This window comes from Cynara cardunculus (assembly GCF_001531365.2).
Source record: "Cynara cardunculus var. scolymus isolate 2C chromosome LG 15, CcrdV1, whole genome shotgun sequence".
In the NCBI taxonomy this organism is placed as follows: Eukaryota; Viridiplantae; Streptophyta; class Magnoliopsida; order Asterales; family Asteraceae; genus Cynara; species Cynara cardunculus.
Genome location: NC_037542.1, coordinates 14684318 through 14693647, shown reverse-complemented (window position 1 = coordinate 14693647; position 9330 = coordinate 14684318). Strand labels below are relative to the sequence as shown.

The following is a 9330-nucleotide window of genomic DNA, read 5'->3' as shown; positions in this document are numbered from 1 at the left end:
GTAACCGCGAGAGAGATGTAATGGCGGCATCGCGAGAGAGATGTAATGGCGGTGTAACCGCGAGAGATATGTAATGGCGGTGTAACCGCGAGAGAGATGTAATGGCGGTGTAACCACGAGAGAGATGAAATGTCGATGTAACCGCGAGAGGGATGAAATGGCGGTGTAACCGCGATAAAGAAATGATATGTGATAAATATAGATAAAATGTTTGTGATGTACATGTTTGATTCTAAACTATTAGTTTAGAAAGTATGTTATTTTATGAGATATGTACACTCACTAAACCTTTTGGGTCTAACGCTCAGTTGTTGGACTAACCGGTTTTGCAGGTCATCATACCTCGCAGGATAAAGGAAAGAGAAAAGTTTAATGTTGATGACATTTGTTTACTCATAAATGTATTAAATAAAGTTTTTGTTAGTCCGTGTTTTGTAACAATACTATTTTTAGTATTATGAGTATATGTATGTAGATTATTTGTATATGAAATTGTGGGTTGTCACACCTTATCCACGTCTTATATGTGTCTTAGACTCGAACTGATGGAAGGATCTAGACCCTCAAGAGTCTTCTTGAAGCACGTTATGGCGCTTACAAACAAGCTATCAAATCCACAAATACATGCTTGGGTTTGATATTTTAATCCCGGTTATGACTCCCATAAATGATCACCTCTACGTCGTACGTCGTGACTCGTAATTCTAAAGACATGCCTGCCTTACGTTGTTTAAAACATTAGCTTCAAGATTTCAACTTTGATTATAAAAAAAATAACAAAACCAAAAACACTTTAGAGAGACCATTGAGGATTTTTCTAACTGTTCTTTAGGATTCACAAGGTCAGTCGAGATACGCGCAAACAGGTCCGGATTTTCTTACTGTTCTTCACAATTTCGACCATTCACTGAAAGTCGAATTGTGTCAGCCTTTTATTGATAAAAGTTAACAAGTTAAATGGCCACGAAGAAAGCATTTAAATAAGTAAAAATATGTCAAACAATTTAAATGTCATTTAAAAGATACAATTTGCTAAATTGTTATTTTTGAAGGAGATAATTATTTTTATAAATTTTCTTTATACATATGTTAAATGCATTAATTATAAATTAAAAAAAACAAATGTTTTTTTACAATAAATCCAACCTCACAATTTTTATTTTAATAACTTTTGATTTAATTTAGAAGAAAAAAATGAAACATATTTTTATATTTTGATTGATTAAGGGGTCGTTTACCAAATGTTTATCCGAGTAAGGCTTAACAAATGACCGGATGAATATGGTAAGGACCAAGAATTTTACCCGGTAAGAGCAAGACATGACCAAGAGCCTTACCCGATAAGTGAGGGCGACGACTCTTACCACGGTAAGTGCTTACCGAGTAAATTGTTACATACAATGTCGTTTTTGTGGACTAAAATCTTACGCGGTAAGTAAATAGTGATGTTAAATTTTATTTTTAAACACTTACGGAGTAAGTGTTTGGTAAACGGCCCCTAAGTCACTAAGCTTTTTCTATAAACAAATAAATTGTCAACACTACTAAAACCTAAAAAGCTCAACAAACTAGCTTATTATGAAAGATTATTTTCTAAACGTTTTCTAAATGAATAAATCCTTACACAACATTACGGAATTTATTGGAGCAAAATTTTGATGTGATATTCATCTAATAATTACGTGATTTTGATGTGATAATCATTTAATAATTATGTGATTTTTGTTGTGATAACAATGTGATAATGTTGTAATAATCGAAAACCAGCGATGATCACGCCTATATTCATTGCTTTGTCTTTGCATTATGTGATTTTGCTGTGATAATAATGCGATTATTATTTGATCATACAGGTTAACATATTTTTGTTCATTACCGTTGTTGGCTCATGCCATCAATATCCTTGTTTTTTATAATTTTTTTTTTGTTTTTTGATTCTCACATTATTCTGATATGTCTGTACGTACTCTATTAAATTGTTGTAAAAAAGAGATAATCGAAAGACATGAAACATATAAAAAAAGGGGGGAGATTAATGGCAGGAGCTAACGACGGCGATAAAGCGGTATGAAGAACAGAGGATGGGGGCGATGAGGGGCAGTGATGCTGTGGGTGCGAGTTGTTTGAATAACATAAAGTTTGAAAATGGTAAAACTGATTAGTTATTTTTTTAAATTTAAAACATCATGTGACCAAACGCCACCTAAAAGTTAGGTTCCGGTAAGAATGAAAATTGTTGTAAGAAGAGATCTCCATAATTGTATCAATCATAATTGAAGATCAACATTAATAGGATACACCAGATTAATTCCTGTGGGACGTGCAATTCATGAGATGAAAATGAGATTAAAAGTGACGGGTTTAGATTCTTTTTTACACTTCTTACCTTTACTCATGATCTCACACGATCATTCATTTACAATTTTAATCATTTAAAATAAAAAAAATTCAATACTTAATTAGTTAAAATGGAATAATTGATTTATTTCCTCAACTCTCTTTGGTTTAATATTTTTGATTTAATTTACTGAAAATTCGTTACTGTGGAAATAAGATGGACACCAACCAAAACGTTGTTTTTACAATCCCAAACACCCTCTCAGCCAAAGAAAACAAAGACGATGACGACCATATTCATGGCCGGAGCCATCTGCCTCCATGCGCGTTTGCCGTTACACCTTACTCAGCCACAACGGGTATTGCTTTTATTCGCTTGCTTGATGCTTGTCTTATCAACTCTAGAATACATTTCGATACATGCTCAGTTTTCGTGAATTCTTGGGGTATTTTACAGATCAAAACCCTATAATTTTTCTCTAAAAAGTTCTGCAGAGGTTTCGCAATAGCTTTCGGTGTTCGAAGACGAATGATACCCCACAACTCTTGAAGATTGTTGTTAGTGGAGCTACAGAGATCCTAAGGCTCTTCTCTTCCTTCAACAAAAATGAGTAAGCACAATCAACTTGGTACCAATTTGTTCATGTAATTTCGGGATTTTTTTTTATTTTTGTAATCGAGGTGTCTGGCACGAATTGTGCAATTAGTTCAGTGTTCATTCGAACCAACTTATATGAAATTGAACCTGAAACCTCATGCCATAGGACATAAGAACCTCAGGAATTGAATTTTTAGGGATTTTACTTGTGGTAAAGCAGTTGGTATTTCAGCCTCATGAATGAAGTTTAATTAGTGCTCTTGACCTGAACATGGCAAATACAAATTTAAAGTTGCCAAGACTTGGGTAATTGTATATTGGAAAATGGAACCCTAGACTACAGGATGTGAAGCTAATTCAGTTAAATATTCAAATAGTTTGTCAGAAATTCTAATATCTAAGAGACCAAACCGATCAAATCAAAGTTGAAGTTCACCAAATAACAAAGACCATAAACAATAACACATTTCAAAATCTATTCAAACCATACCCAGTTTCACAAAGTAATTGTAAACAAGTGGGAGATGATGAGCATTGATCTAAACTCAACTAAGATGGTAATGAACATGTGTGCTCGAAATCCTGATGCCTTGTACTCTCTAGTCTCCATCCACTGTGGGATTCCGATGTTGGCTAGTTGTGGACCAACCCACCTGTGGAGGTCTCCCCCTCTAATAAGGGCTCTTTTAAGAGAGAATTAGAGGGGTTCCATATATCTTGACATGGTATTAGAGTGGGCATCTAGCACACTTGGGGGCTTGACACACTCGTCGCCCAATCTAGCCTAGCCTGCATTTGAGGGGGCATGTTGGAGTCCCACATCAGCTAGTCATGGACCAACCACCTGTATGTATGTAGGGTCTCTGTCTCTCGAAAGGGCTCTTTTACAGAGAGAATCAGGAGTTTCGCATATTCTAATACCCACAACTTACCTTAGGCTTGAAATACTGAAAACAATGAGTATCGACTAAACATCGTAGCCTGATCGAGTAGGTTCTTTTTAGAAACAAAAACTTTAAGTTAATAGAGTTTCATTTAGGAAATATAGTTACCCAATTACCAGACAAAATTTTTAAAAAAGATTTGCACGTTCAATAATCAAACAGTCAAGATATACGACAGGTGATCATTATCTTATTCGATTATAGTCACACTATCTACCATTGACCAACCAGAATATGTAGCCCTTGCCAAGCGAGCAGCCAATATATCACACCATCTAACAGTGAGCAGCCCCCATCATGTCAGATGTCATAGTTGAGGTAAGAACTTAATGCATTTTCGTAATTTCCCTCCAAATATCATGGTTGAAGTCAGAAAGGAAGACTCGTGATATCAAGGAAGAAGGTGAAATTGATCTTGATTATCAAGGATAGGATACTTTGATGCCATTAGTAAAGCATATTATCGAATGGCATGCCAGTCATGCAGAGAGATTGTAGATGAAATAGAAAGGACCACACAGTTGACAGAATCAGACCAAAAGTTTCTATTCATAAAGCCACACTTATCCTGAATTCTCTTCATATTATTGCAGATTGAATGAAATGGTTCCCGAACAGAATTATGAAACATCTGCTTCTTGCCTGGATGATGTTATGATGATACTGAAGTCAGATTATGACAATGCTTATTTTGTGACAGGTACCTTGCATTTATTTACCGTGTTCATACAATGAAACCTCTTACTAGAACACATTCTATGCAATCAAATCATAATAGATTTTAACTGAGGCATGCTATGACTTTCTATTTTTGATTGGCAATGGGGAGAGGGGACTGAAATCTGGGTCCTCCAAGTTATTACCACTTATGGGCCCTGTGGACTTATGTGTGAAGAATATAATAGGATGTGAAACCAAACCCACATATTGAAAAGAAAAAAATGTTGATTTATGACTCCAAACCCACCTGAGACCATAATTAGGTATCCAAATGCCATTCATGCTACACACTTGATCAATGTCTAAGTCTTAACTAAACTACTTAATCTTTTCCATACTCAACCAATGCTGCTATTTCGGTTGATTTTAGGAAACTTTACTTCTGGAATTTACGCAGAAGATTGTATCTTTGAAGATCCCACCATCAGATTTCGTGGTAAGAGGACTTAGATCTGTTTCTTTTTCACTTCCCATACAACGATATTTTTGTAGGTTCTGATATGTGTTCTTTTTCTTGCATGATCGAACTCATTTGATGTCCTATATAAAGGGAAAGATTTTACATTTTTTTTCCAGTTGTGCATCCATGAGCGTATCCTGATGGTATGCATCCATTCAGGTAAGGAGCTGTACTCACGGAACTTAAAATTGCTTGTACCTTTCTTTGAGCTTCCATCAATCTCATTACAAAGCATCAAGAAGGTATTGGTTCTCTATAAACTACGCTTCACTAAGTTAAACTCTTATAGCTTGCAAATAAAGTGAGGCTGCAGTTTACCACTTTTTTCGTTTTAAAAACCTGCATCATTCTAGACCCTCAACTAATAACTGGCTAGAACCTTAATATTTTGTGAAGAAACTGTTTTAATAACTCAAATCTATGACTTACCTATCAGTTGTTCGTAATTTACCAGTTGCTCCATCATTTCATGAATACATTATGTTTCATCAGCATATTTATACATTTGTTATGTTTCATAGGAGCTTCTCATCATATTTTATGAGCATATTGCAAGGGAAAGTTGGGAAAAATATGCAAAAACAAATATTTATATGAGTATATTTTCATTGATGACATACGAAGCAACATGATACAGGTTCTGAACAGTGAAACAGAGTCCATAATGGCGTCTTGGAGACTAAGGTGGTTAGCTACTTGTAACTCATCTTTCCCATTTTGAGGCGGACATTGCCTTACTTTCTCATTGCTGTTGAAGTGCATTTGGTATGGAGGGTAGGATGGGACAAGACAATACAAAAACTTGTTGTCCCACTTTTGGTGTGGACATTGAGTGGGACATAAATGCACCAAAATAGGTGGAATAAAAAATCAAGAAGATGTAACAAGATTATTAAATTACTAAATCACCCATAGCAAATGAAAATCCTTATAACCTTCCACAATTCTTTCCCCTGCCTACCTCACTCTTCCATCCAGTCTTGTCCTGTTCGGTATCAAATGCACATTGGAGCATGATCTGGGGCATAGGTGGAAAGAGTTCCACAATTGAAGTCAATCATTTAAAAAAATGTTTTTTAACTAAAACTGCAGGACTCGTCTTAAACTACCATGGAGGCCTCTCATTTCCATTGATGGGACTACGGTCTATGATTTGGACAACCAGTTTAGAGTAAGCGAATTTGAATAAATGATATCCTCATCTGCATTGAATGGTTGATAAGTTAAGATTGGTGTTGGTCTCATTGATTCATTTAACAGATTGTTAAGCATGTCGAGAGTTGGAGCGTTTCCCCTCTTGAAGCAATCGGGCAAATATTCACCCCTAGCTCTGGCGGTCCGGTTTAATTTGGTAAAAACTACTAAGCTTCTCTATGAAACTGTGTATAAGTAAATTTCAGACTCCATTTGACAGGAACTCCAAGAACAAGCAACTTCTGAATAATGTTTATTATGTGACTTGTGAATTACATTCATGGTAAATGATAGAGCTGAGCTGGTCCTTGTTGGGGTCATTTGTGGATTACCCTTTCTTTTTGATGAAATTGGTATTGGCGACCCGAGGACGCCACTTATCCACATGGTCTACACCCATGGCCACACGATATTAGAACTGATAAAGCCTGGGAGGTTGGCGTGGCCACAAGGGTTTTTGTACTAGATAGGATTGAACCTGATAGTAAGAAACGATTATATCGAACTAAGACTCCGTGGTTAAATATTACTAATTTTGTTAACTTGCATTTTAAAAAAATAACAAAGTTTAAAAGTTTGTTTCACAGAATCAATGGTGTTTCTATGATTTGATGTTCACTGAAGGGAACTATGTTCTAAGTTTGTTATCATAGATGTAATGTTAAAGATTTGAATCATAGAGTTATCATGTATGAAAATATTATTTTTATACAAACATAAGTATGGGATAATAATAAGCTTTGAATAATGATAAATTAAGGGGCTATTTACTAAACACTTACTTGATAAGTGTTTACCGGATAAATTTTCTTATTGGATGAACATGAGAAGGGCCAATAATCTTACCGGGTAAGAGCAATGAAAATGATAGAGAGTCTTACCAGGTAAGTAAGGATGACGATTCTTACCTAGGTAAGCACTTACTAGTAACTTGTTGCATTCGATATGTTTTGATGTACTAAAATCTTATGTATCAAAATAAATTATAATGTTGAATCATATCGGTAAGCATTTACAGGGTAAGCATTTAGGTAAACGGTCCCTAAGTCATTGAACAATGAAAAATGGAATTTTTTAATAAAGAAATAATAGTTTGTTAAAATATATTGAAACCAGGAATGAACACTCTTTAGGTTCTAAATGACACAAACTAAGGTAAGTATTTAAACATTTTAGTTTATAAATATTTTGACATATTTTTCATATACACGAGTATGTACATATATAATAGTACCAAATTTGAATGAAAATTTTGATATAATTGATGGTATTTCGAAAAACCCAATTCGTACAAAGAAAAAACTATGTTATATTATGTTTGGAAGATCCTTATGAATTGAAAGAACAGTGAACGTTGTTGGAGCTATGATGGTTGTGGAGGCATATGCAGTGGTGGTTGGCGGGCGATGGTGGTTGTGGAGGATATGAAGATGGTGAATGGTGGTGGTGGCAATAGCGATGGAGAAGGTAGTTGTGGCCGATGCGGTTGAGGTGGTGGTGTTTATGGTTGAGGTGGAGGTGGTGATGGCTGATGGTGCCAGCGATGGAGGTGATGGGCGATGGTGGTAGGTGGGCAACAGTGATTTTAAAGGTAGACGTAGTGGTGGATGACGGTAGTTCTAGAAGACGTAAAGGTGGTGGATAGTGGTGTTTGGTGGACGACGGTGGTTGTGGAGGACGTAAAGATGGTGGATAGCGGTAATGGTGGTGACCGATAGTGGTGGATGAGGTGGTTGTGACGGTGGTTATGATGGCGGTGGTTGGTGGTCGACGGTGGTTGTGGAGGTGGTGAAGATTGTTGTAGTGGAAGAGGGGTGGTTGACAGTGATGGTGGCAGCTACTATTGACAGAGTTAACCATTAAAACAAATATCATATTAAGATTATATCAAACAATGATAAATTAATAATATTTTAGTTTATGTCTAATCTTTATCCCATCTTGTTCCATTTATTTTGATGGAACAAGAAAAAACAATTTTTGTCTCACGCTATCTTAATTCTTGTCTCTTTTTGTCACATGTTGTGTCAAACGTGGAACACTGAATTATTTTCCTGTCCATCTCGCACTAAATAAAGGCTCAAGGATCAAACAGAGTTTGTGCTTGTCCTTGCCTAAAAATGATCCAAAATTTCTAGTCTTAAGTAACGGTCTAGAAAACCCCGTTAAAACTCCTTCCAACAGTTCGTTCTTATAACGGGTTGAGTGATTTGTTTCTATAATTAGGCTATGCTTCTAACATGGAGTCGTGATTTTGTTTTTTTTTTTTTAAATAAGAAAATAAAAAAAATTACAACCGGTTGAGACAATCATATTCAAATCGGTCATAATTTTAGATTAAGGGATCTTTTAGACTTTTACCAAATGTTTATCGGGTAAAACATTTAACGATAGAAGTCATCATCATTACTTACTTTTTCGTATAATATTTTCGAGCATCAAAATATATTGTTGTTAAATGTATCTTATCTGGTAAGTACTAACCAGATAAAAGTCTTGGTTCTTAGGGGGTGTTTGAGATTGTTTATTTGAAAAACTTATGTTTTTCTACAAAAACACTTATCAACTTATTATAAGTCAGAAAAGTTTAACTTCTTCAAAAACTCCTTGTTACCGGTTTGGCACCGGTATAAGTTGTTTATCCAAACAATCAAAAATGCTTATTACCGGTACCACACCAAAATAAGTCAATAATCTATTTTTATAAGCAATTCCAAACACCCCTTACCTATAGGATAAAATTCTCAAACCTTATTATGTTCACCGAGTAAGTTAAATAAAACCCGATAAACATTTAGAGGTTGTTTGTTTACCTCTTAATAGTTCTATTAAGAGGTAACATTTAAATCGTTAAGAGGTGGATCTTGTTGGCAAAAAAAAGTTTATCTCTTAATGATTTTAAAACCCTCTAAATGATTTTGTATCATCAATCTCCTTTGACTCTTCAATACACCAATTTTATTGTAAACAATTATCGAACAATTATATTTTATTTTTGAGTATAACACAACTCATACACACCTGCAAGATCTCTAAATTCAGGTTAAACGTGTTTGACAAAAAAAAACACCCGCCTT

General features: G+C 35.1%; 1 protein-coding gene across 2 annotated transcripts; it reads left to right on the top strand.

Annotated features, from left to right (window-relative positions):
- The first annotated feature begins 2589 nt into the window (after positions 1–2589).
- On the top strand, positions 2590–6584 carry LOC112528742. Of its 2 annotated transcripts, none has more exons than XM_025139800.1 (8): positions 2590–2696; positions 2833–2948; positions 4473–4579; positions 4970–5035; positions 5219–5301; positions 5697–5743; positions 6152–6230; positions 6320–6584. In XM_025139800.1, exons 1-8 carry the CDS (start codon positions 2622–2624, stop codon positions 6404–6406), a joined length of 660 nt encoding a protein of 219 aa, XP_024995568.1. In that variant the 5' UTR covers positions 2590–2621; the 3' UTR covers positions 6407–6584. The 2 variants fall into 2 exon arrangements, with proteins under 2 accessions (XP_024995568.1, XP_024995567.1); XM_025139799.1 differs by having other exon boundaries at positions 5150–5301.
- The last annotated feature ends 2746 nt before the right edge of the window (positions 6585–9330 follow it).